Source organism: Mus caroli, unplaced genomic scaffold (genome assembly GCF_978045245.1).
Source record: "Mus caroli unplaced genomic scaffold, Mus_caroli_1 scaffold_4, whole genome shotgun sequence".
In the NCBI taxonomy this organism is placed as follows: Eukaryota; Metazoa; Chordata; class Mammalia; order Rodentia; family Muridae; genus Mus; species Mus caroli.
The window spans coordinates 119,226,347-119,253,412 of NW_028227259.1; the positions used below are offsets into that span (position 1 = coordinate 119,226,347).

Here is a 27,066-nt window from a genome sequence, read left to right on the forward strand (position 1 = left end):
TTAAAGGCGTGCGCCACCCGCCCGGCTAAGAAATAAATCTTTAAAAAAAGAAGTTGCAAAGGTTACTTGTTCTTTACCCAGCATTTCTCTTTGCAGATTTTCAGTCCTAAGAAAGTAATTGAGAATGTGGCAGGTTGAGCTGCACTGGAATGCTTTATTACAGTTGGAAAGCTCTGCAACTACTGGAGGGTCCTAGGCTGTGTCACAGTTGGGAAGAGGCCGTCCTTCCCCTCCCAGGAGCAGCACCTGCAGCCCTGTCTCAGGACTGGCTTTGATAATTCTCTCTCAAGCAGAACTGATTGACTGTTGATTCTTTCCACAGGTCTCTTAATATGGACTTTGAAAACCAAGATAAGGAGAAAGACAGCAACAGTTCTTCTGGCTCTTTCAATGGCAACAGCACCAATAACAGTAAGGCGTGTTACACAGGTCATTTCTTCCTGTGTGCTTCTGATAGCCACACCACACTCCAGGCTCAGGGCTTAGATTTGATAGAACAATGCAGTCCGATCTGTATGCTTCCATCCCTAAGCTTTTATGTTCTAAGTCTAAAGTCACTGATTGCTTAAGTCCAAGAAGCTTGAGCCTGGTGCTTCCTGCTGAGGTCATTCCTTACCTGTGAAGTACAGGTAGTGTCCATCCGCTTGTGACTTGGTAGCTGTTCTGTGAGGTTGCTGATTCTGTACTGATGATGGTTTAATTCTGAGTGCTTGGAGAGTTAAGTGTTAAGAGCATCTCCTGATTGCAAAAATCAGGAGACACTGAGGATTGAACTCAGCAACAAATTGTCATTTATTCATATTTCATAATGAAGTACTTGGGGCCAGGGAGATGGCAGAGTCAGAAAAGTGTCCTGCAAGCGTGGAGTGCTGCACTTGCTCAGGTCGCCAGCACCCATGCAGTATCTTGGGCGTAGTGGCAGTTGCCTGTGACCCCACTGCTGGGGACAGGAATGAAAGCCCCCACCCCCACCTGTTTTGCTGGTAAGTTGGAAAGAGACCGTGGAATGCAGTCTCCTTGTTCTTCATTCCTATATCCTTTATAACCACATTTCACTTGCCTAGTATTTACGTAGGAAGTGGACACAACAAAGACAGTAAAGTGGGACTCGCTTAAATAGGAAGAATCTGAGGCAGGCGGGTCTCTGTGAGGTTGAGACCAGCCTGGTCTAAAAGGGAGTTTCAGGCCAGTCAGCACTACATAGAAAGACTGTCTTTAAAAAATGTCTTTCCATAAATGATATGTTCTTTGTGTGAAATAAAGTCTGCACCAGTAATTTGCTAGGAGCCACATTAAAGCCAGTGTGAACCTGATTTTCAGATTGGTGTGCTACAGAAGTTATCTTCTGTTAGTGTTTCAAGCCAGGCCACACACATGGGAACTTTCTTTCTTTCTTTTTTTTTTTTTGGTTTTTCGAGACAGGGTTTCTCTGTATAGCCCTGGCTGTCCTGGAACTCACTTTATAGACCAGGCTGGCCTCGAACTCAGAAATCCACCTGCCTCTGCCTCCCGAGTGCTGGGATTAAAGGCGTGCGCCACCACGCCCGGCTGCGTGAACTTTATTTCTAAAGCCCTGTATTGTGCAGCATGTTTGCAGATGACATAAGTGAAGTCTGTGGCACACTGCATCACAAAATCAAAGAGAAACATGTAGTGTGTCTAACTGAAATTTCATGGAAGGAAGTACCTACTAATATCAGTTTTATTTCTTGTAATTTATCAGGGTCATACAGGGTCATACACCTCTTATGTCATTTTCTTAAGTCTGCGTCCTGTGTCAGACTATGCATCCTTCCCATAATGCACTGAGACACAGATACCAAGAGGAATGAGAGGTTACTCACCCTACAGTACAGTTAGTTCTCTTTGATGTAGTCTGGAAAATACTAAGAATAATATGCTGAGATAAGAGTCAGCACTAACCCATAGAGCGAGCACCTCATCACTTTAGGTTGAAGGGTAGCCTGGGGAGCAGGCCACACGGTCTTTCTTTTGTGTTTTTTGTTTGTTTTTGTTTTTGTCTTTTGAAATAGGGTTTCTCTGTGTAACCCTGGCTGTCCTGAAACTCACTCTGTAGACCAGGGTGGCCTCGAACTCAGAGATCTGCCTGTCTCTGCCTCCCAAGTGCTTAGTCGAAAGCCATGGGCTGCCACCACACTTTCAAAAATCATAGAATCAATGTCCAGAAAGCCTGAGGGAGGGAGCACGGGCAACTGTGTGAGCACTTAAGAGACTGGGGAAGGCTCTCAGAAGATCTATGCCATGTTAGTGCCAAGATGTTGGCAAGAGGATTTTTGGACCAATTAAAGAAGAAAGTGACCAGATGGAGGTTTGTAAAAGATTACAGTTGCCTTCTTCCAAGATATCCGAGAGTCGAGGAGTAGACTGAAGGAGTGGTGAAGGCCATGTGACCCACAACAGATATCAATGCTTACAATGTGAGCTGTGCTGTGCTCTGCCCAATAGTGAAGGTGCAAGAGTCTCCTGGAGAGTAGAGCACTCAGCTTGTTAGCAATCCGGAAAGCACTGCACAGCCCCCAGAGTGGCTCAAGATGGAACCCTGGTCACACCTAGTGTGATAAAGACAAACGCTTTGGGACCCTCTAGTGTGGCTCTGGGGTGCATGCTTACCTGCACATGTTGCTGTAGGGCTGTAGATGAGAACAAGCCAGTATTAGGGTTAAAGGGTGAGTCAGGAACAATAACAGTTCTGGGAGAAGCAGCAAAGCAGATCTGCCCCTACTGAGGACCCTGTTTCCCCTTCCCTTAGTCCACTGCCTGGGAGCTCTGGGCAGCTAGGCCTTTCCATGCACTCCTGTGTCTGGTGCATCTGTCAGACTGTAGTGAGGATGGCGGGTTAAGAAGACCTCTGCTGCCTGGAGGAAAGGGAGCACAGCTGTGACGGCCAGGGCTGTCCAGAGGCAGCCTCCTGACGGCTGAGCTCACGGCTCTCACTCGGGGGCGCTTCTGCTTTCCCTTTATTGTCTGCACCTAGGGCTAGTATCTGATCAGACATAAATTCTCCGTGAAGAGCACAAGAGCTGCCACTGTTGCCATGGTTGGGACTGGATGAAATTTGGAAGGAATGTCACCCTGTAACACAAAGCTATCATCTCAGTATGTGGAAAACTAAAGAAGGAAAATTACAACTTTGAGGCTGGCTATAGAGCAGCTTCCTGGGTAGGCTTGGCTACAAAGTGATACTCATCTCAAAATAGTAATAATGGTATTAGTGGGCTGGAGAGATAGTTCAGTGAGTAAGAGAGCACTGTCTGCTTTATCAGAGGCCCAAGTTCAGTTCTGAGCATCCACAAGATGGCCAACAGCCGCCTGTCTGTAGATCTAGAACAGACCCTCTCATTGTGGATGATCTGATGCCCTCTTCTGGCCTCGGAGAGCACTGCATGAATGTGTTGGATAGTGACAAACACTGAAATATCCAACAAAGAAGTACAACAAAGCATTATTTGTAATAGGGAAACATTTAGAAAAAACATAAATGTCAGTTATAGGATGGAAACATTTTTCATACAGTGAAGTTGTAGAACAGAGAATAGTTCTTATAAAGTAGTGTCGAGTGAAGGAATCCAGACATACATTATTTAATGTATGTAAAGTTCCAAAACCAGGCACTGCAAAAGCACCTTACGTGTGGGTGAGAGATGTGCAGAGGAAAGCCTATAATCACAGCAACAGCACCTGTCTGGCTGAGCAAGGAGAGTGTCCAGCTCAAAGCCAACCTGCACGTACATAGACTCCGTCTATAAAGAAAAGTCAGAATTCATTCATAAAGAAAATGGTGGGAAAGAAAGTTGTAATAGGCGGCATTTCATCCAGATCATCTCTGACTGCCCAAGTATATTTCTCATTCCTGTGTCTGCCCAAGAGGCAGGTAGATATCCCTCCCTCCCTCCCTCCCTCCCTCCCTCTCTCTCTTTCCTTCCTTCTGACAGGGTTGCACTGTGTAGCCTTGATTGAAGCTCTAGAACTCACTATGTAGACCAGTCTGGCCTAAACTCATTGAAAGCCACCTGCCTTTGTTCTTCTCTGGACTAGGACTAATGTATGTTCCACCAGGTCCCGCCCAGTTCTTCATTTAAATAGATAAAGAAAACAAAATCCGTAAGAATCTCATTGCCTGATTTTAGTCCTTACACTGCTTCCAGGAGCAGACCTGATGGCCACTAAGCAAACAAAGACAGACAGACACACACACATGGAAACAGAATCTGTGTAGCATAGACTGAGGTCTCTGCTGGGGATGGGGGGTGGGGTCGACCTTAGCCCCACCCCAGAGCTTGCCCATTTATTATATAGATGTTGAGCAGAGGTGGGGTTGTTGTATACAGATGAACAAATGAACAAGTAGGTGGGATTTATGGCACACAGCCAGATCAGGGAGGCAGGTTTAGCTAGTGTCAGTGTAGTTAGTAGTGGTCAGTTGGGGAGCAGGCTTCACACCCTAACTATTCCTTCCAGGTGAGTACTGCCTGCTCATGCACGCCCAGGGAAGGAAGGCTTTGCCATTTCATAGCCTCAGCGGGGATCTCATGGGCTTGAAGCACTGGGATCCTTGACATGGCCAGCAAAACCAGTTCTCAGTTTTCTTTCTTTTTTTTTTTATTTTTTAATATTTATTTATTTTATATATGTTAGTATACTGTCACTCTCTTGAGACACACCAGAAGAGGGCATCAGATCCCATTACAGATGGTTGTGAGCCTCTCTGTGGTTGTTGGGAATTGAACTCAGGACCTCTGGAAGAGCAGTCAGTGTTCTTAACCACTGAGCCTTCTCTCCAGCCCCACTCCCCCCCTTTTTTGGCTTTGTTGGGTTTTTTTGGTTTGTTTTTGGTTTTTCAAGACAGGGTTTCTCTGTGTAGCCCTGGCTGTTGGAACTCACTCTGTAGACCAGGCTGACCTCAAACTCAGAAATCTGCCTGCCTCTGCCTCCCAAAGGCTGGGATTAATGATGTGCGCCACCACTGCCTGGCCAAAAAACATTTCTGTTCGGGGTTTTTTCCACTCCCCCAAACTGGACATCTTGAAGCCTTGAACTATGGTCATTGGTGGATCTACACATCTTTAATTGCCCCATTTAGACTGCAGAGACCATAAAAACTAGATATCCCTCCTGTTTTCAGTCTGTGATAATTTGGTGGATATTTAATCAAAAGATACAAAGTAGTGTAACATGTCAGTTTATTCTGACAACATCAGTGTGATTTGCCTATGGCTGCATTAACTGATAATGATGTGAGCTGGACTGAGAGGAAGGGGTATAGGGTAAGGAGTTAGGTCCTGCTTGTAAGTTAGAGGCCAGCCTGGACTATAACAGGCTGAGTTCCAAAGCAAGCAAAAAAAAAAAATTAAAATGATGCTATCGTATATAGGTTTAGATTCCAGGGTGCCTTTTTCTTAGGTTAACTGTGTAAGACTGTGTAAGCCTTTGTGATTATGATTGTTATGTTGAAATGTCTTGTTTTACTTAAGTTTGCTTTTAAATCATTGAAGTTTGTTCAGAATATCTAATTGGCTAGCCCCCTCCCTTGTAGAACCATTGTCTCTGGCACCCAAAAGTGCATCGGCAGCAACTCAAGAGCTCCACTTGCCCACTGATGTCTTCTCTTGCTTTAAAATTACTGATTTCAGAAGAGAAACTGTATTTTAATATTCTCATTGTTCTTGTATTCATTTGTGTTGTAGTTAACATGCTAAGGTAAAGCAAGTTTATTATAAATATATCTTACAGACTTGCTAACGTAATCTTTGTTCTAACAGGTATCTTAATTTTTGTGTTCATATTTTGGTTTGAGTAGACAGGGTTTTGTGTAGGTCAGGATGACCTCAAAGTCACCATATATCAAGTGTTCCCTTGTTCTAATACACGTGCCTCGACTCACTTGGATCACAGATAGGCAGGACATGTAGATCTCTCACACACGCCACACGCCAGTAAGAATGCTTATGGCCTATGAGCTGAGTCAGAAAATAGGAGGTGGGACATCCGGCAGGAATAGAGAGAATTCTGGGAAATAGTCTGAAACTATGGTGAGATTTTCCCAGAAGGCTGGACATACAAAGACAAGGAGATGGACATAAGGAGACAAGGCGAGAGAACCAGCCTTGTCGCTGAACCCAGGTTAGGACAGAAGGGATAATAGATTAAGAGTGAGTTGAAGAACAAACCGAAGCTCATCAATGGCCTAAGCATTTATTAATAAATAGTCTCAGAGTGGTGATTGCTGGGAATTAACCACACCCACAGACAAGCTGACTTTATCTGTAGACTATAGCATGCTTTGTTTTACAGGAGAGGAAAGAATGTGGACATGGTTTAGGTTTTTTTGTTTTGTTTTGTTTTTTGTTTTTTTCTTTTTTTTTTTTTTTTTGGTTTTTCGAGACAGGGTTTCTCTGTGTAGCCCTGGCTGTCCTGGAACTCACTTTGTAGTCCAGGCTGTCCTCGAACTCAGAAATCCACCTGCCTCTGCCTCCCAAGTGCTGGGATTAAAGGCTTGCACCACCACCACCTGGTGGTTTAGGTTTTTAAAAGGGGTTTTGTTCTTACTTTAAAATCATTTATTTTCAAAACTATTGTTTTCTTTTGTGAAATCTGTGAGCTACAGAAGAGTTGAGAACTCTTTAGGGGAAGGGATTTCATACAGCTTTATCCTCTAGGTGCTCACACTAGGGCTCCTCTGTTCCTGTAGCGCAGAGCAGACTGTTTCCTGAGTCAGGCCTTTTTGTTACCTTACTTCAGTCAGTTTTCCCAAGCATGGCTCTAACAGTCCTAAGTAAATTAATTACTACACCCTTCCACCTCACTGCTAAGAAGCAATTTTGGATTAAAAAAATATTTAATGTTGTATTACCCCTAAAGTTCTAAATACCTCTTGGGATAGGCAAATTTAAATTCCTATGAGAAGAGCTTTTTGTTTTCATTTTTTATTTTAAAACAGTCTCATTATATAGCTTAATATAGCTTAGAATGTTCTTGAGCCATAATCTTTATAGGCTTTTGCCTCTGTCCCTGTTTCTGTGTGTTTGTTCTTTTAAAATGTATATTACTTTCTTCTTGCTCAGTGTGCATGTGTGTGGATATGGGAGTCCCCTTTCTTCCACCACACAGGTCCAGGACATCAGGCTTGGCACAAGTGCCTTTGCCAAACAATAAGCTCTGCTGACAGTCCCCAAGCCTAGTGTAAGGTCAGCAGAGGGGTGTGTGTGTGTGTGTGTGTGTGTGTGTGTGTGTGTGTGTGTAAGATTTATTAATTTTAAAGATTATGTGCATGTGTATATGGGAGGGTATGGGCACAAGAGTGTGGGTGCTCACAGAGGCCACAAGAGTGCATCAGATCCCCTGGAGCTTCAGATACACGGGTAGTTGTGACCTGCCTGATGTGGTTACTGTGAACTGAACTCAGGTCCTTTGCAAGAACAGTGTGTGAAATCCTAACCACTGTCAGCTCTCCCCAGTGTTAACAATAGCTTTAAATGTCCCCTTGTCATTTTCTACCCTTGATGCTTAAGTTCCATCTTGAAAGGGTCATTTACTTGCAGCCTTAACACAGATTTCTACTTTAAATATTTATTATAATCGCTTGTGAGACAGTTTTCATATGACATCTCAGGAGGATTAATTAGGTCTATGGCATACAGAACGTGCGGGGTCCCTCATTCAGCCACCATCAGATTCTGATACTCCCTTCTCTGCAGTTACTCTGCTCACAGGTCTCAGCTCCTGATGCAAAATTAACATTTCTGTGTAGAATTTTAGCTAGACCTAACTCCTAGAGATTTAATTATCTAATTAGTATAATGTTTAAAGACGATCTCTTCAGAACTGGCAGGGTGGCTCAGCTGGTAAAGGCGTGGGCTCCTGAGCCTGGGAACCCACATGGGAGAAGGCTACAACCCCACACACTGTCCTCTGACCACCACCCACATACAGACACAGAGAATAAATAATAAGTAAGTAAATAAGTAACTGTAATTCCAAATAATGAAAATCTCTCTCCGTGATTCCAGTGGGCAGCCAAGAATTAAGAAAGAACACTGAGCTGTATCCTGCTCTGTCCCAGGACTTTTCTCTTTGATCTCCTCTTCTGATACCTTAAAATTTCACAGTCAAACCACTACCACCACCACCACCACCACCACCACCACCACCACCACCACCACCCCCTCCCAAGAAGCTGGGCAGTGGCAGTAGGATCCATGCCTTTAATCTCTGCCCTCAGGAGGCAGGGGTGGAGAGGGCAGACAGGTGGGTGGCTGTGTGTTTGGTCACTGTCAGACTGAAGGCACCAAGGACAGCAAGAGCTTATCCTCTCTCGTTGAAAGCCTTAGGGCCCGGAAGCCACACATTAATCCCAGGAACCCTCTATGTTTCATGAGTTACTGTAAAATGCACAGGCATGTTCCTTGAAGGACAAGGATGGCCACTGTAGAACATGGAGTTTGGATAAAGACTGAGGTCATGGCAGGCCTAGAAACTGAGGTCCAATTCCAGTTCACCAAGCAGCTGGGAGGATGGCTCGGCAGTTAAGAGCACTGGCTGTTCTTGCAACGTTTGATTCTCAGCACCCGTGTGCACAGCAGCTAACAGCTGTTTGTAAGTCTAGGTCTAGGGGATCTGGGGCCGTCTTTTGATTTTCTGTGGGTACTGTGTGTACACAGACCTGCATGCGGGCAGTACTCCATACACAGCAAATAAAAGGACAATTTAAAAATGCACTTCAGTGCTTAAACCCTCTGGGGTAGAGTGAATTCCCTTCTGGCCACATATTGAGGCATTTCTCTGATAACCTGTTACCTCAGGCTTAGCCTGTGCAGTAGTCTATGAAGGCGGGGGGTGGGGTGGGGTGGGGGGGTTATGTTGCCATTACGAAGTAAGGGTTAATGTGTCCTGTTTTTCTCTTCAGGCATCCAGACCATTGATTCCACCCAAGCACTGTTCCTCCCGATTGGAGCGTCTGTCTCTCTCCTCGTCATGTTCTTCTTCTTTGATTCAGTTCAAGTCGTTTTCACAATATGTACAGCAGGTAATTTAGCTGCAAGTTTACTAAAAGGAATCAAAATTGTAATGTATGTGCCATGCCATGTGAGTTCATTATCTGTTACCAGAGTCTTCAAGAAAGCCAGGGATTGGAAAACTCAGGAACTTTAGTGATGCCAAGTAGTTGTGACTTGTTTCTGGCAGACAACTCACAGGTCTTGTTAATCACAGTGGCTGTTAGCATCCTCTACTAATGCGTCTGCAGATAGAAATATTGAAAGCCAGGCAGTGGTGGCGCACGCCTTTAATCCTAGCACTTGGAAGGCAGAGGCAGGCGGATTTCTGAGTTCGAGGCCAGCCTGGTCTACAGAGTGAGTTCCAGGACAGCCAGGCTACACAGAGAAACCTTGTCTCAAAACCAAAACAAAACAAAACAAAACAAAAAGGGAGAAATATTGACAGCTAATCACAGCTGCCAGCTTTGCAGTGTTTCCAGGCTAGGCAAGGATGGACATACAGGAACAATATTATCCAAAGATAGGTGACTTTAAGAGTGTGTCTTCTGACTGCTGGGAGTTCCTTCTTCCTGAGTTACAAGAGAATAAGAACAGCATTCCCTGTCCCCATCTATGGCACACTAGGTGCTAGGTTTTTGTTTTTAATGTAGCTAGCTGTTCATGCAATAGTGAAAGACCTCTCCTGGGCACACAGTTCAGTGCCATGTACATATGTAACATACATACATACATACGTTTATACATACGGTCCCTGGGTCCCAGCTTCAGCACAAGCAGACAAATAGGGGAAAGATCATTTAGGTAACTTTTCTACTTGCTAAGAAAAATATATTAGAAAACCATCTTCCATGAGTTATGCCATTTTTCCCTGTAATGAGTAAAGAAAAAAATTAATGAAACATATTTTCTTTTCCTAGTTCTTGCAACAATAGCTTTTGCTTTTCTTCTTCTCCCGATGTGCCAGTATTTAACAAGGCCCTGCTCACCTCAGAACAAGTGAGTACTCAGGACTTTCCCTTTAGGGTAAGAGTAAAGGGTGTTGGCTAGAGACTGGGGAGTGACGTGCATATGTCCTTTTTAAACTTGGAGATAGAATCTCCCTTCCCTTCCTGTGGCATAGGAAATGCAGACACCCTCACACGTGGGATCACTGTCATCTGCTGTCGTCTGCTCCCTGTCAGCTAGAGTAGGAAGGAAGCGGGGAGAGCAGAACAGTGCTTGCATTCAAGACTCTGTGGGTCTCTGGTGGCCTGCAGGTACTGCTGCCTTGGCCCACTGCACTGTTGACATCTTCCCCCAGGAGCCATTGCTCCACAGACATGGATGGAGGTGGCCTTGGATAATAATCATCTGTGGCATCTGGATTTTCAAAAATGAGTGACGGCCAAGTACATTTCCCCATCTTACACGTATTATCTCATCGTTGCTAAATGAATGGAATCTGTTCCTTTCTTGATTTTATTTTTCTCTTAAGAATAAGATTTGCCTTATATTTAACTCCCAGAGACTGATTCTTTTACATTATACGTTTAGACAGCAATGTTGATAACTTAGTATTAAAAAAAATAGTCTTAGTGCAGTGGTTCAGTGGGTAAAAGTGCTTGTCTACTTAATCCTCATGGCCTGAGCTCAATTCTTGGACTACACAGTGGAAGGACAGACTGACTTCACAATGCTCTCTCACCTGACCTCCACTCATACCCCCCACACACACATACACACAGTGATAGTAATGATAAAATATAAACTAAGAAAATGAACTGCATTCCCATGTGGGAGCTGATGGATAATCCCTGAGTATTTCATAGATGACGCCAGCGAGGCTTGGGTCTTCTATGATCCTGGGTTTTAGGTATCGCCCTGCTCTGATCCAGTCAATGTGAACACTGGTCACGGGGTCAGTCAGCCACTGAGTGCCGCTCAGTGCCCCTCAGTCCAGCCAATGTCTTTTCCAGGATTTCCTTCGGTTGCTGTGGTCGTTTCACTGCTGCCGAGCTGCTGTCGTTCTCCCTGTCTGTCATGCTCGTCCTCATCTGGGTTCTCACTGGCCACTGGCTTCTCATGGATGGTGAGTGATGACGTACATAGGCTGTGACTGAACCTCGTGTGGTTTATAGGTCACGGCCTCAACTGTGGGACCAGTGTGGATGTGTAAATTTCAAAAACAATTGTGAACAGCAAAAGTTAATTCAGAATCAAACACACAGTGAAACCACGGCTTTGGCGTGGTGCATGGGTACTGCAGCATCATGTGCCTTCACTGAAAGCCTCTTTCTGACACAGCATGCCCTGACTCAAAGACCTCAGCTCATACTGGTGCATATGTATGCTATAGTTGCACTGTTTGTACTTCAACTCCACATCTTCTCTCTCAGAGAAACACAGTGGTGTAATAGAGCTCAGAGGCTTTTCATATTCTGCTGCCATTTTTGAGCATGTAAATATTGAATTAGCATAGCTCTGGTTGGGTGGGATGGGGTGGGGTGGGGTTACAGTTGCTATTTGAAGCAGACATAGTGGCACATGTGTGTGTTTGTTCCAAAACAAAGTTTCTCTAGGCTGGCTATCCTGGAACGAATTCTGTAGACCATGCTGGCACAAGCTTTTTAGGTCCAGCATTGCAATAGCAGGAGGACCTCTGTGAGTTCAAGGTCAACCTGATCTATAAAGCAAATTACAGGCACCAGGGCACCAGGGCCACACAGTGAAACCCTCTCAAAGAAAAAAAAATGATAATAAAAAAAATTGCTGTTTTGAGTTGCTGGCCTAGATTTTAATTAAAAAAAAAAAATACAAAAAACAATGGAATAAATTTTGGCTTCAAATTAGGATAGAATACTTAAGTTTCCAAAATAGTCATAAGCATACTTCTGACATTTGGTATTGTATACATATGCAAAGCCACATTCTTGGCAGTGACAGCTATCATCTCTATGGAGTAGTGAAAGTATTTCCTAGACAGTATCACTCAGCCAAGACTAGTTCATGTAAAAATGTCTAGCATGGTATTAGTATGCAGTGTTTTTTGTCTCCAGTAGTAAAATTATGTCTTTTAAGTTTATAATCATCAGTGAATGTTTGCTTCGCATACCAATTCTATATGCCTATAATGATTGAGCAGAAGGAAGCTGAGCTGCCAGCAAAGGAGATGCGAGCCTGCTATGGACAGTCCTCACAGACTCAGTCCTGGGCCTTCCCGCCCCTGTGCCTTATGCTACACCAGTGCAGTTTCTCCGTGGCCCTGGCATGTGCCCATGGGCTTTCCTAAGGCAGGCAGCCATAACCACTCACTAGTTCTTCCTTTAGAAGACTGCTCTGTAACCAGTTTTATCGCTCATTCATAGTTATTTCCCCCATTTTGGCTTATAAGACAAGTTTTCAGGTAGATATTTCTTCATATAAGTGGAAATAAATATTACAAATATAATAGATAAAAACAGATACTTGGGTAGAATCTGCTCAGTGGGTAGGAACACTTCCTGCTCTTGGCAGAGGATCTGAGTTCAGTTCTCCGGCACTCCTGTCAGGAAGCTCTCAACAGCCTGTAACTGCAGCTCTGAAGGCTCCCACCCCTTCTGGTTCTGCAGGCATCCGCAGAACCCGTGGTTTTTTGTTTTGTTTTTTCGAGACAGGGTTTCTCTGTGTAGCCCTGGCTGTCCTGGCACTCACTTTGTAGACCAGGCTGGCCTCGAACTCAGAAATCCACCTGCCTCTGCCTCCCAAGTGCTGGGATTAAAGGCGTGCGCCACCACCGCCCGGCAGAACCCATGTATTGAGTGATTCGTTGTGGTGTTCTTCTTCTTTATAGCCATAGTATATGCCAGTATCGTCATAGAAAGAAACATCCGAAATAGCTCTAGAGCATTCTGAAGTACGTGTGTCATTTAACTGTTTCTGTGTCCTTACATTGTCTTTTTAAACACCTAAGATAAACGTGCTAGGTCTACTCCTTGGGATAGATGTGGCATCACTCTGATCCACCTAGGCAAGTGCACTTTTGAGCTGTGTCACAGCATACATGATTTTCTAAAGATAAATTTCCAGGCATGACGTCCCCCCAGTAAAGGTTTTCTATATTTACTGTGTGTGTTCCAAACAGGGTTTCTCTGTGTAGCCCTGGCTGTCCTGGAACTTGCTCTGTAGGCCAGGCTGGCCTTCAGTTCAGAGATCTGCCTCCTTCTGCCTCTGAGCACTGGGATTAAAGGTGTGAACCTCACCACTTGTCTAATTATATTTTATATCTATAGTTCTCTCTCCTTTCAGAATGAGTACCAACACGAACTAAGATTCACTGAATGTGGTAATGTGGCTCAAAGAGTAAAGAAGGTTAACCCAAGTTCAGTCCTGGGGACCACATTAGCCAAAGAGAACTGACTCCCACGAGTTGTCTTTTGACCTAAACATATGCCCTAAGAAATAAATGTAATAAAAGAATTGTAAAATCACTATACATGCTTAAAACCCTGAAACATCATACACACTTAAAACTCTGCACAGTTAAAATGAAAGAATGTATATCCCAGGGCTGGAGAGATGGCTCAGAGGTTAAGAGCACTGACTGCTCTTCTGAAGGTCCTGAGTTCAATTCCCAGCAACCACATGGTGGCTCACAACTATCTGTAATGGGATCCGATGCCCTCTTCTGGTGTGTCTGAAGACAACCACATTGGCAAATATGTCGAGATTAAAATGTTGTAGATATTACATTGATGGACTGATAGGGAAAATATAAATAGAGAAAACAGTGAATTATTGGAATGGTGCCTGATTGAAGGGAGAGGACTCAGGAATAAGTTAGCTTTTTTTTTTTTAAGACAAGGCCTCACTCTGTAGACCATGCTGGCCTTGAACTCAGAGATCTGCCTGCCTCTCCCCTCATGAGTGCTAGGCTTAATGTATGCATCACTCTGGCCAGCTAAATTGGCTTTTTAATAGGGTAATATGCTCTGACCAGAGGAATAGAGTGTCAAGACAGGAGTGCGGACATCTCATATAGCTCAGGATGACACAGACCCCAGTGCAGACCTGCAGGCTGCCCAGCCTTGTATGGCAGAATGCTGTGACCTACCTCACACCCTAGCAGGTCCTGGTGGATGGTCTGCCCAGTAGAAACAATTATCAGAGCACTTGGGGCTGGCCAGTCAAGAGCTTATGGAAAGAGACCTCCATCCACACGCTGATCCCATTCTTCCTCTACACTCTAGCTCTGGCCATGGGTCTCTGTGTTGCCATGATCGCCTTTGTCCGCCTGCCAAGCCTCAAGGTTTCCTGCCTGCTTCTCTCAGGGCTTCTCATCTACGATGTCTTCTGGGTGAGTGTGTACTTCCTGTTCTTTTCTGAATTTAGTTGAAGTGGTTGCTGCTCAAAGCTGTCTGAATCCCCAAAGCCTGGCATGCCGACAGTCTGAGGTGATTGATTCCCTCTGGTGTGGAGCGCAGGTCTTAGTCATGTATGGGCATCCTGGCACTGTTTGTTGGTGGCCACGTGATACAGCAGGCAGTGTCCTGTGACGGGTGAACAGGCAGCGTGCTGGCGAGGGCTCTTGCATAGGAGTGAGCTCTCCTGGATTCCACTGGTCAGGGAGTGGCTGTGAGTGTGGAAAAAGACTGCAGCCTGCAGGCTCCACAAACATAAAGTCAGAGTCTGATGCGTTAGGGTCGAGCCATTAGGGCAGAGATGGCTACTGGCTACTGTGGGTGGCTGGCAGCTCCTGGTACAGCATCTCTTTATCCTGGCAGGTGTTCTTCTCAGCCTACATCTTCAACAGTAATGTCATGGTGAAAGTGGCCACACAGCCAGCTGACAATCCCCTTGACGTTCTGTCCCGGAAGCTCCACCTGGGACCCAATGTGGGGCGTGATGTTCCTCGCCTGTCTTTGCCTGGAAAATTGGTCTTCCCAAGGTAGGACTGGCCTGGGGTCCCCTTTCCACATCACGGAATACACTGCCTTCACCAATATCCTTGCCCCACACTGGGAAGGGCCATCATCTGCGTACCTGTGCTACTGTACCTGGGTGGAGAATTTAAGGTTAGCATGTAGTGTTGTGAATTCGTCACATGCGCTTGCCCTGGCATGTCTGGTTTTTGGGGTTTTGTTGTTGTTTTTACTTTTCCCCTTCATAGGATCTCAAGGTATTAACTCTGGTGAGCCAGTAACTCAGGGATCTGGCAGCTGAGTGCTGAGGGTTAAGCCGAGGTCCACCACACCGGGCCTCTGTTGTCTCCACAGGGACTACTCTGGTGGCATAGAATCACACTGTGCTTTTTTTTTTTAATTATATTTCCTAAAGATGATGACTCTCTTCAAGTGTTTATTAGTCATTTATACCTCTGAGAACTCTGTTCAATTCAGTTCCTATTGGTTACTTTGTTTCAAGTTTTGAGTTCTTTATATATTGTAGTTATTAGTCCCTGGTAACATAAATACAAGCTCTTTCTTCACTTTTGTTTGCTTCATTTGGTTGGAGCCCTAATGCAATCCTGTTTGTCAGTTTTTGGTATTACGTATGCTGTTGAAGCCATTACCAAAAATCTTGTCTGTCTATGGCTAGACATGCAAGGAGCACATAGCTTGAGTTGAGCCTTCTCAGAGTGAGTGAGCCTGACTGTGGGCGTGGTCTTTAGTGTGCTGTTGACTTCAGTTGCAAGAATTTTTATTGACAAGTCTTCTGCCTGCAGCACCAGGGAAGATGGGAGTCCTTACCTGGACTTTGCCTGGTAGGAAAGTTAACCCTGGCTCAGTGTAGTGAGTTTGCCAGTGTCCTTTCTGGTCTGTGTGAAGTAGTTTGACCATGCAGATTGTCTCAGGTCTGCAGGAATGTGTCTGTGCCGTTGTGGGTTTTCCCTTAGTGCTGACTTCATTGCTCACTCTAGATCTGTTGGAGTTATCACAACCTTGATTTAATTTCAGCTGATCGTATATATCTAGGGATTTATCCATTTCACCTTGATCTTCCAATTTGGGGAACATAAAATTTCAAAGAATCCATTGATTGTAAAACCCCCTGCTGCTTCAGTCTGACTCACATTCCCCCACCCCACCTCACCCCTGTCCACTGATTTCCTTTACTTGTGCTGAGAGGCTTTGATGTCTTAAAAGTTTAGTGATAGTTTTAAATGGAAATACTAAAAGCTGTAAAGGTAACATTAGAGCTGTGTCTGTTGTGTCCAGAGAGCTCTGAAATGTTGTAGTTTTTATTTCTTCATTGACCACTGTTACTCAAGACTGTATTGTTCAGTGTTTGTGTAGTGTGTTACCTTCTTGTCCAAGTAACAAAATCCCCACAGAAGCACCTATAAGAGGCTTATCCTGTTCATGATTTAAGGGGATACGGTCCATCCCAGCAAGGGAGGTATGTGTGATGGCTGGGCTTTCGACTCTAGTGGTGGAAACTTGAGACACGGCTTGCTCTGAGCATCAGGTAACAGAGTCCCTCTGTACACTACCACCATCGCCCCAGGGGGACCCCTCCCTCCCTGTAGGCCTCACCTCCTAATGGCTTCAAAATTTTGGAAAACAGAGCCACCAGCTGGGGGCCAAATATTTATACACACAAGCCTATGGGGCATTTCTTACTCAAACCAAGACACAGACAGGCTCTGTAGTCTTCTCACTTACTCAACTCTGCTTCTGATCTCACAACCTGATAAAGTGCAGGACGTTATCTCAGGGATCTTTAAGACTTGCTTTATCACCTGAAATGTGATGTGGTTGTATTTTCTTAAAATTTCACAGACTGCTGAGATGAATGTGTATTCTGTAGCTGTTGGGATATTCTGTAGACATGTACTTTTTTAGTCTAAATAACCTAAATTTAGCTGGGTTGTGCACATCTTTAATCCCAGTACTGGGGAGGCAGAGACAGGCAGATTTCTTGAGTATAGCCAGGGCTACACAGAGAAACCCTGTCTCAAAAAATGTTGTCTACGTTTACTTAGATCTGTGGTTCTCAGCCCCTTGTGGGCATGACACTTTCACGGGGGTCATAAGACCATCAGAAAACATCAATTATGTTATGGTTTATAACAGTAGCAAAATTACTGTTATGAAGTAGCAATAAAAATAGTCTTATAAGGTTGAGGGTCACCACAACATGAACGGTATTAAAGTGTCACAGCATTGAGAAGGCTGAGAACACCTGCTTTAGAGTCTCCCAGTTTGTTCCAGTAGAGAGAGGTCTCTAGTGTTCTGGAAAATGAGGAAACAAAGAGAGTCCTGGGCTAGGTGGTGAGAACCAAGCACAACACTTTGATGTCCCACTCGCCCTGGGATGTGGGGCTGCAGAAATCCAGTGCTCTGTTGGAATATGGGTTATCCTCACCTGAGCAGCAGGACTGCCACCCACTGTGTCCCTACTGTCTGAGCCACCTCAACTCAGCCTAACCAGACTCCAGACCTACCTCATACAGCAGTCCTCAGACTGGGGTGTGGCCATTCCTAGTTAAGCCTTCAGAGCAACTACTTCCCACCTAGAACCACCTCTAGTTCTGAGCCCTCAGAGACACAAGAGGGGCAGGGACGTCTGTTCCTGCTGCTGCCCTGTCATACTCGAGCAGGCACTGGGATGCCAGGCCCAGCACTTAAGGCTTGAGAGCACCTTGTTCTCACCAGACCACTTACTGCCTGGGAGGTGGGACGAGGTTCCCACTGTCACTGCTCGTGCCTTCCAGCTGTGCTGGCATCTGTCTGATGTCAGTTGTGATGCTGCTCCTTATCGCCCTGACTCTTCCTTCACAGTGTGGCTGCAGCTTCTGATTTGTACACTTGACTGAAATGAACAGAATCTGGTTTGGTTTTTTGTTTGTTTGTTTTTCCTTTGAGACATTTGTAAAAGTATTTTCATGGTAACAATCTCAGTGAAGTAATTTTAGCAAAGCTAGTGTGCTCTTCAGTCTGATGTAGAAGAAACACAGAGCGGCAGAGTTGACACTGTAAAGGATTTCCTAGAAGAGTTGCTAAGGAGACATTAAGTCACAAGTGGGGCTTAGCCAAAGCAATGTTACCTCCCAAATACTAGAAGGTAAGTAGTGCGAACGAGGCCTGCTAGGGAGAATTTAGGATGCTAGGGATTCATCCTATTAGACTCCACTCCCATAACCAAGGAGACATCCTGACTTAGAACCAGCAGCTAGGGCCAGTCCTAGAACACAAGACATACATACCTTTAAGGAGCAACATCCGTCCAGTCCCCGAGAGCAGGGTGACTCTCTCTGGGTGACAACTGTTGAGAAAATACCTGTGGACTTGAAATGAAAGTGTGTGGGACCTCCTCTGTGTGACCCCCATTTGCCTAAGTGGCCAGACTGGCCGCCTCCTGTCTGTATAATTTGTTCAGAGTGTACCTTACCTTAGGCCCAGGCTCCAAGAGAGACTGAAGAGTGAGAGCGTATGTGGACTGAACAAGTCTTCCCTGTGTGTAGTTAGTGACATCCTGGCCACAGTCTGCCTCGTGCTATTTTAGTCTTTCAGTAAAGAACTTTCTTCTTATTTTCCCCAGGTGTGGGGAGCGATTTTGCACTGAGGAAGTTTATTTCTTCAACATGGTGATAGGTCTGATTTATACTTCAGGGGTGAAGGTGTCACAGAGGTGACACTCGCATAAGGTGCCTGTGTGTGAATTGCCCAGCAAACACTGAGTGCTCCCACCTTGGAGATTCTGGGATCTTTGCGCATTGAAAAGCTCATGTTGAGCCTGCCATAGTGGCTCATGCCAATAATGCCAGGATTCAGGAGGCTAAGGAAGAGTCTTAACTTTGAGACCAGCCTTGGCCCCATAGCAAGATCCTATCTCAAAACAACAAACAAAAAGCAAATGGGGGCGGGGCGGGGATGGTATCATGGTGGCACACGCCTTCATTCCTGGGATTTGGGAGACAGAAGCAAGTAGCTTTTTATAGTTTCAAGTGGCCTTGTCTGTATAGTTAGTTTCAGGCCGGGCTACAGTGAGACCCTGTCTTAAACCAAAAGAAACAAAGGAATCCTTTTATTGTAAAATGATTTTTATGTAAGCGGAATCAGTGGATTAATACAGCAGCTATATTTCTTTACCTTTGCTAGTCCATAATGTGTTTATCAGCATTTATTGACAAGGCAGAGAATAAATGGTAAGAATTGTTTACACAAAGTTGAGACAGGAGATCCTTGTCCTAAGCACTACAATGCTGTGTCCAGATTGAAACCAGATACGAGAGCAGAGAAATCAGCATTTAACAAACACAAAAATAACCTTTGCCTAGTGCACAAAGACACTGTGCCTGCAATTTATGTCTTTAAACACCTTTAGACAGAAGGCAGAGATGGTAGACTGCAAGTACCCTTAACATGTGCCCTTGTGTTTCAGCTCTACTGGCAGTCACTTCTCTATGCTGGGCATCGGGGACATTGTGATGCCCGGCCTCCTGTTATGCTTTGTTCTTCGCTATGACAACTACAAGAAACAAGCCAGTGGCGACTCGTGTGGGGCCCCTGGCCCAGCCAATATCTCTGGGCGCATGCAGAAGGTCTCCTACTTCCACTGCACCCTCATCGGGTACTTTGTAGGTAAGAAAGGCCAGCAGGAAAGCAGCTGGGCCCTCACTTTCCTCCAGCGCTCACCATCAGTTCATGTCTTCCAGCTGCCAACCAGAAAAGCAGTGACTGCCTGCTGTTTAGATAGCCAGAAGAAATCCTGAGGGGCTGAGTGCCTATATCTGGAATGTGCAGAGCATAGCCAGCACACGTGGGAGGCTGAGGGTTTAGCCACTGGATAAGCTATCCTTTGTTTGCTGCCTCCATGGCTCTGATGCATACATCACCTGTGTCCTCAGATTTTTCCATACTAATGATTCTCCAGCCAATCCACAAACAGGACGTCACAGTTGGACTAGGACAGACATACAGTGCACGCGCGCACACACACAGGAAGTATGAGATAGCAGCTTGCCTTCACTAACTAACCTGCATACACGACACTCGAGTTCCTGCCAGTCTACCACCCAGTGAGGGTCAGCAAGTGCTGTCATCCCAACATGCAGAGAAGGAGGGAGGCTAAGAGGCAGGATGCGGGCTTTCAGAGTCCCCTCACTGGTCTCTTGATTCCTTGATAGTGCTACCTGTTATCTGTGTCAGAGCCACTCATGGATTCCTCTCTCCTAGGTCTGCTCACTGCTACTGTGGCGTCTCGCATCCACCGAGCTGCCCAGCCAGCTCTCCTCTACTTGGTGCCATTTACCCTATTGCCGCTCCTCACCATGGCCTACCTAAAGGTGAGAGCGCAGATGCTAGGGGAAGCACTGACTTGTGACAGGAAGGGCTCCTAGTTACACTGTTGTGGTCATCGTCCTCAGACCACTGAAGGATTAGGGGGTGCCAAGAGGGGTGTGTGCTGTCTGTTAGGCTTCTTGCTTGGATCACAGCAGTGCCCTAGGGCCAAGCCCATTTAGGGCTTGGGCAGGAGAATTTTGAGTTTAGGGCCTGTGTGGGCAACTTAGGAAGCTCCTGTGTGGAAGCAGAAACCTAAAGAACTGGAGCTGAAGCTTGTGAGGCCCTGGGTTCAGTCTCCACCTCCCAGATGCCAGACAAGACAGCCAGGCCCTGGTGCTGCCTGATGGTTCTTTAATACCATTTGTTTGGAATGAACTAAGAAGTGCTTAATATCGGGCCTGCAAATACAGCTCAGTGGTTCAAGTCCTTGCTATTGTTGGTTCACAGTACCCAGTTCCTGGGGACCCAGCACTGCCTTGAGACTTCCATGGGCACCGAGCACACCCATGGTATACACCACATGTGCTATACATACATGCTTGTAGGCAGGCAAAATACTCATACATTGAAATCTAAATAAATATACACTATTAAGGCAGTATATGTCTGCTGTCCCTCAACTCAATATTTTTCTTAAGGAATTTTGTTCTTTTTGAAACATGGTTTCACAGTGTGATTAATGTAGCCCTGGTTAGCTGGAAGCGGCTCTGTGGACCAGATTGGTGCTCTCAGAGACACCCACTGCCTCTGCCTCCCCAGTGTGTATCCACTGTACACATCCTTGAAGTTTGTGTGTACCTTTGTCAGCCCACAGAGGGACTTCTTGTTTGCCAGGGTTTTTTTTTTTTTTTCCAGACAGGGTTTCTCTGTGTAGCCTGGCTGTCCTGGAACTCAGAAATCCGCCTGCCTCCCGAGTGCTGGGATTACAGGCGTGCAACACCACGCCCGGTGCCAGGTTTTTTACAAACAGAGCAGGCCAGAGAGAACTTCCCTCAGGCCTCAGGGCAGGCGTAGAGGGGCCCCACAGACAGGTCAGGGCATCTGCAGTGAGCAAGGCTGATGCGCTGGCATCCTGATAGGAAGGAAGGAAAGGAGGATGGACAGACTGCTGCCTCTTGTTTGACCCTGGACCTCTACTGTGTCCCTCCTGTCCCAGGGTGACTTACGGAGGATGTGGTCTGAGCCCTTCCACTCCAAGTCCAGCAGCTCCCGGTTCCTGGAAGTATGATGACGCGGGAGAGGTGACCAGAGCGCCATCCTCACCTTCCTCTCTCACCGCACAGTTTTGTTCCCTCTACAAGCTGGCCTGACTCAGGCATGCCTGCTCATGGAACTGCAGTGTGACTGGAGTGTATGTCTGAGGGGAGCGTTCGCAGAGGGCACTGGAGCCCTGCACAGCCCTTCTCTTCTCCGCTCTGGGAGAGTGGACCCTTCCAGAAGGGGCAGACCGGCCCTTCGCCTGGTGCTCCTTCTTCCTCGTGTTTTTATGGATCTGCACCAGACTGTTAACTTGTGGGGAGATGGAGAAGTTGACTTATTTAAAAACTACAAACAACAAGTTGTTGTTCTAGAACTTTGAACACTAAACGGACGAAAATGAATTAGCAGACCGAAGTCTCTTCAGTGAACCCTCCAAAACTTTGGGACCAGTTTCCTCTGGGGGACTCCATTTCAGAGACCTAGGGCAGAACTTCTGTCCTCCTATTTTTTTTCTTTTTTCTTTTGGATTTATTAAATATTTTCTGTGGTGTGAAGTGACTTATTAAATCCACAGACATTGAATGACTTCTTACAACATACACATAAGAATTTGTTGTAATGACTGTGTCCAGCCGTGTTGGCAGTGAGCAGGACACGGTTGGTTTATACATACGTACATATATATATACGTGCACATAGATATCTATGAGTAAACAGCGACTAAGCCTGCTAAGGTCACGCCATACAGCCGCCGGGGGCTTGCTGTCATGTGAGCATGTAGATCAGTTTACCGTGGCTTCCTCGCACACGCTGCTGTCTCCCGTGAGAGTTGCGTGCGGTTGTAAGCTGTGGATGCGCTGAACTGATAAGACTCGTGGGCCATGGGGACTCCTTTTGATCAGTGTAGCAAATTAGGGATGAAAAGTTTGAACTTTTTGACCCTTTTCTTTTTACAGGCTTTTCCCTCGCAGTTTTTAGTAACCGCCTCTTGAACCAGTGCATGTATTATAGCAGCCGGTGTCTTTGTGCTTTCTGATCATAGTTATGTACTACCTGTAAATACATTTTTCTATTTTATATTTTTTTGTATTTTTTTTGACATTTCGTTTCATTGGTGCGCTGTATTTTCCATGCCCTCAGTCCCTTAGAAAAGACAAAACGGAAAAAAGCAACGCAACCCTGTCCTTGCTGTGGTGATCACAGCCTCAGTTTACCTGTGGTGACAGCGGGCTGTGGGGACAAATGTCAGTTGCCTCTGCAAATGGAGCTGAAGTCCAGGAGCTGGAGACAGAGCAGGCTGCTGCTGTGACTTCAAAACCTGGCCCCACGCTGTTGTTGTCCGTGGGCTGCAGAGAGTCTGGCATCACCATCACCTCACACTTGGTTAGCTGCTGCCTGGGTGCGAGGCGGCAGGCCCTGGAGTCTGTTCCTTCCTGGGGCTGCTGGCATCGTGGCCTGCCTGTCCCCATTCCTGCAGACATTGTGCATAGTGCACAGCCCGTCGTGTCGATGGAGCAGCGTGCCACCAAGCTGTTGGTTCCTCTGTCATCTTCAGACTCTGTCGAGGGGTTTGAAGGGTTGGTTTTGTCTCTAATAAATGACTCCTTTTTCTAGCTTTGGTCCTGACTTCACTTCTGGTGGTTGGTACAGAGCTGAGCTCCTGTTAACCTTTCCCTGCCAGCCACCGTTGGGCTACTCTGTCCCCAGAGCTGTCGCTTGCAGCTCTGGTTCTGTCGTGTCTTGGGACTCATGGTGTAGAGGCTCCTGCAGAGCTCTAGCTGCATGCAGCACTGGCAAAGACTGGAAATGGGCTCCTCGCTCAGTGCTGAGGGGAGCCTCTTCCTCAGCCCCAAGGATGCTGTGTCCAGGAACGGGTCCACAGAGCTGCAGGGATGCTGAGAGGGGAGGTGGGGAAGGGAGAGCCGAGCTTAGCCTCAGGGATGCTAGGGAGACGGGGGTGACTCCAAGGGCTAGGTGTGCCTGGAAGTTGTCATTTCAGTTCTGGGCAAAGTTAGTCTGAGTTTGTGGGAGAGAAATCCTGCACAGCACTTTTGGATTCAAGCTCAGGCCCACCTGTTCATGGCTGAGCTGATAATGAACATTTCAGCCCCAAGTGTGATGTGTTCCGTTCAAGCTGCCATAATGGGGGGCACCCTCTGAACAAAATGGCCATGTATCACCCTGTGTGGGACAGCGGGCTGCTAGCTGAAGTTCCTCTACAGCAGGCCAGCACAGGCGTCCACTACCCAGGTGAGTAACTGAACCCACAAGAAAAAATGGTGGTGGGGAAGGGAGTGTGGCCATGCTACTAGTGTTCAGAATAGAGCCTTGTGAGTCTGTGGAATGCTCTGCTTATAAGCTCACCAGGCCCAGTGTGGCAACGCTGCTGCTTGTCAGATCGATCCGGGAGTTAATACGGGAGTTTCCATTCTTCTCTGTTTTGGGGGGGGGGGGGTGTTTGTGTGTCTTAAGGGTACCACGTGCATGTCTAATGTCAAATCCTCTGGAACTGGAGTCAGAGATGGTTGTGAACGATCATGTAGGTGCCAGGAACCAAGTCTGGGTCCTCTGGAAGTACCCCTTTAAAAGAAAATTGGGTTTTTTTTTCCCTCCATGTATGTATTCACAATACATGTGTGTGTGTGTGCCTAGTGTCCATGGAGGCCATCCAGTTCCCCTGGAGCTGGAACTAGGGGTGCTTTCTAGTTGCCATGTAGGTGCTAAAATTCAAAGCCAGATCCTACGCAAGAACAACTGCTCTCAACCACGGAGCCCTCGCCAGCCTCTTGAAGGAGTTTTGAGTGTTCGTGAAACATGAACGAATGGCCTTCGGCCCTGCTTCCCATGGGAGCCAGCAGCGTGCACCCAGTCGGCCACTTCCCTTTTCAGTAGACCCTGTGAAGCCCAGTCCTGGTCACAGCAGCAGAGGCGTTGTGCATTCCAGTCCATGAGCCTCAGCTTTCCTGAGTCCCTCGTGGAGACCAAAAGACAGGAGGAGGCTGGTGGACAGCGCCAACCAGTGCACAGGGGCTCTGTGCCCGTAAGAAGTGAAGGAAGTGGGTGTCCGCAGGGCAGAGCAGGACGGCTGCCTGCCAGCAGACCAGGCCATAGGTGCCAGTCCCTCTGCCCATGTGGGAGACTAAGGGTGGCTCAGGACCACACGGCTAGAGTGGGCCTGAAGCTAGGTCTGCCCTGAGGCCCTCAGGACAAAGGGTGGGAGGGAGGAGGCTATGATCAAGCTGGACAACTCCCAGAGTCCTTTGTAGGAGTTGTACACAGAGGACTAGCCACACCACCAGGGTCACAACTGGAGTCAGGGCCTGTGTCCTCCGCCTTCATACAGCCTGCCCATCACCATATTATAAAGCCCTCTACCCACCAAGCTATGGAGAAGTCTTTAAATATTCTCACCTCGGCCATCACAACTCCAGCTCCAGGGGATGCCACGCCTCTGGCTTTGCACCCGCATGCACGTGCACATACACACACACACACACACTCCACAAAGCTTAATCTCTAGTTCTGGTGAGATGGCTCAGCAGTTAGAACACTGACTGTTCTTCCTGAGTTCAATTCCTAGCACCCACCTGGTTGCTCATGACCTTCTATAAAGAGATCAGATGCCTTCTTCTAACATTCAAGTGTACATACAGACAGTGTACTCCTGTGTTTAAAAAATACATAAATACATTTTTTTTAAATCTCTAAAACTGCTATATGGATAAACACATAGTAGAACTGAAGGACATAAACTGGGATCTGGCAATGTATCGTAGGTGCAAGGACAGAAAATAAATGATGGACTGGTCTTATCTATACAAGATGTCAAAACTAATAATACACAAAGCAGATGATTTTGTCTCGATAAAAACATGCTAATTTGTGCCATAAAATATATATATTACCTTAGGGCTGGAGAGATACCTCAGTGGTTAAGATCACATCGCCTCTCTTCCAGAGATCCTGAGTTCAATTCCCTGCAACCACATGGTGACTCACAACCATCTGTAATGGGGTCTGATGCCCCCATTCTGGTGTATCTGAAGAGAGTGACACGGTACTCACATACAAATAATAAATTTTAAAAATATTGCTTTAAACTTATAATGAACTTATGGAGCTAATAACATAATGAATGTTAGGTAAAAGCTTAATGGGAAGACATGTAAACAATTCCACTGTAACTCAAGTCACAACCATCTGTAAGTTCAGTGTCCTCTTCTGGTCTCTGTAGACACTGCATGCAAATCACACACAGACAGGCTTTCAGGCAAAACACACAATAAGCAAATCCAAGTTGGACAAGGCTGCACATGCATTTAATCCCAGCACTAGGGAGACAGAGGCATACAGATCTCTGGGCTAGCCTAGTCTACAGAGTGAGTTTCAGGATAGCCAGGTCTACACAGAGATCCTGTCTTGAAAAAAAAACAAAACTAAGTAACTACAGTCACAAGAGAATCAAATTGGCCAGTCCTGGTGTTTAAGTGGTGTCCAGAGCCCATCAAGAGTTTTCAAGAGCCGGGCGTGGTGGCGCACGCCTTTAATCCCAGCACTCGGGAGGCAGAGGCAGGCGGATTTCTGAGTTCGAGGCCAGCCTGGTCTACAAAGTGAGTTCCAGGACAGCCAGGGCTACACAGAGAAACCCTGTCTCGAAAAACAAAAAACAAAAAAAAAAAAAAAAGAGTTTTCAAAAACCCTGCCCACTAACATGACTCAATTTCTACTCGTAATGTTCACTCAAGAGGCAGGGTGGTCTGTACAGTGAGTTCTAATGCAGTCTTGACTACACAGCAAGACCCTGTCAGAAATTGTTCTCAAAGTTTCACCTTAAAAATAAATAAAAGGAGCCTGGAGAGATGTCTCAGCAGTTAAGAGCACTGACTGCTCTTCCAGAGGTCCTAAGTTCAATTCCCAGCAACCACACGGTGGCTCACAACCATCTGTAATGGGATCCGGTGCCCTCTTCTGGTGTGTCTGAAGACAGCTACAGTGTACTCATATACATAAAATAAAAAAGAATGAAGAAACTCCCCAGAGCACAGAGGATGCAGCACCCCCATTTAGACCCCATGAAGAGAACCCAATACCACGTGGCCACAGGCCCCCTGACGGCCTGGTGTATGGAGTGAGCAGTAGCCAGAGGTCTCCTAGGCATCCCAGGGGCTGCAGCTCGACTGGAGTCCCACTGCCCATGTGGCCAGCATGAACTGCCCTGCTCCATCCATCACCTGGACCCATCCTGCACTTCTCCAAATGCCCTCCACCCTGATGAAGCCTTGCCACGTCACTCAAAGTCTCTCCAGCTGGGTTTGCTGGCACTTCATCATTATGACAGTGACTTTAGGAAAAAGAGACAAGAAGCCCAGTCCCGGGAGATGAGAAAAAAATCATCTCATACTTGGAAAATGGTGGCAGGAGGATCACTGATGGTTCAAGACCAATCTGGGCTACAGGGTAAGACCCTGTCTCCAAAAGTGCGTGTGTGTGCGTGTGTGTGCGTGTGTGTGCGTGTGTGTGTGTGTGTGTGTGTGTGCGCGCGTGTGCGTGCGTGTGTGCCTGTGTGTGTGCGTGTGTGTGCGCGTGTGTGTGTGTAAGATCTCATATAT

General features: G+C 46.3%; 1 protein-coding gene across 1 annotated transcript in view; it reads left to right on the forward strand.

The window, feature by feature from the left end:
* Sppl3 (signal peptide peptidase like 3) overlaps positions 1 to 22,534 on the forward strand; it is an 82,504-nt gene extending 59,970 nt beyond the window's left edge. Inside the window, exons 3-11 of the mRNA XM_021163589.3 lie at positions 323 to 411; positions 8,924 to 9,043; positions 9,932 to 10,010; positions 10,970 to 11,082; positions 14,219 to 14,325; positions 14,753 to 14,916; positions 19,356 to 19,555; positions 20,150 to 20,259; positions 21,414 to 22,534. Of these exons, the coding sequence (XP_021019248.1) occupies positions 323 to 411; positions 8,924 to 9,043; positions 9,932 to 10,010; positions 10,970 to 11,082; positions 14,219 to 14,325; positions 14,753 to 14,916; positions 19,356 to 19,555; positions 20,150 to 20,259; positions 21,414 to 21,485 (1,054 nt within the window). The 3' untranslated portion in view covers positions 21,486 to 22,534. The remainder of the gene's footprint in view (positions 1 to 322; positions 412 to 8,923; positions 9,044 to 9,931; positions 10,011 to 10,969; positions 11,083 to 14,218; positions 14,326 to 14,752; positions 14,917 to 19,355; positions 19,556 to 20,149; positions 20,260 to 21,413) is intronic.
* The last annotated feature ends 4,532 nt before the right edge of the window (positions 22,535 to 27,066 follow it).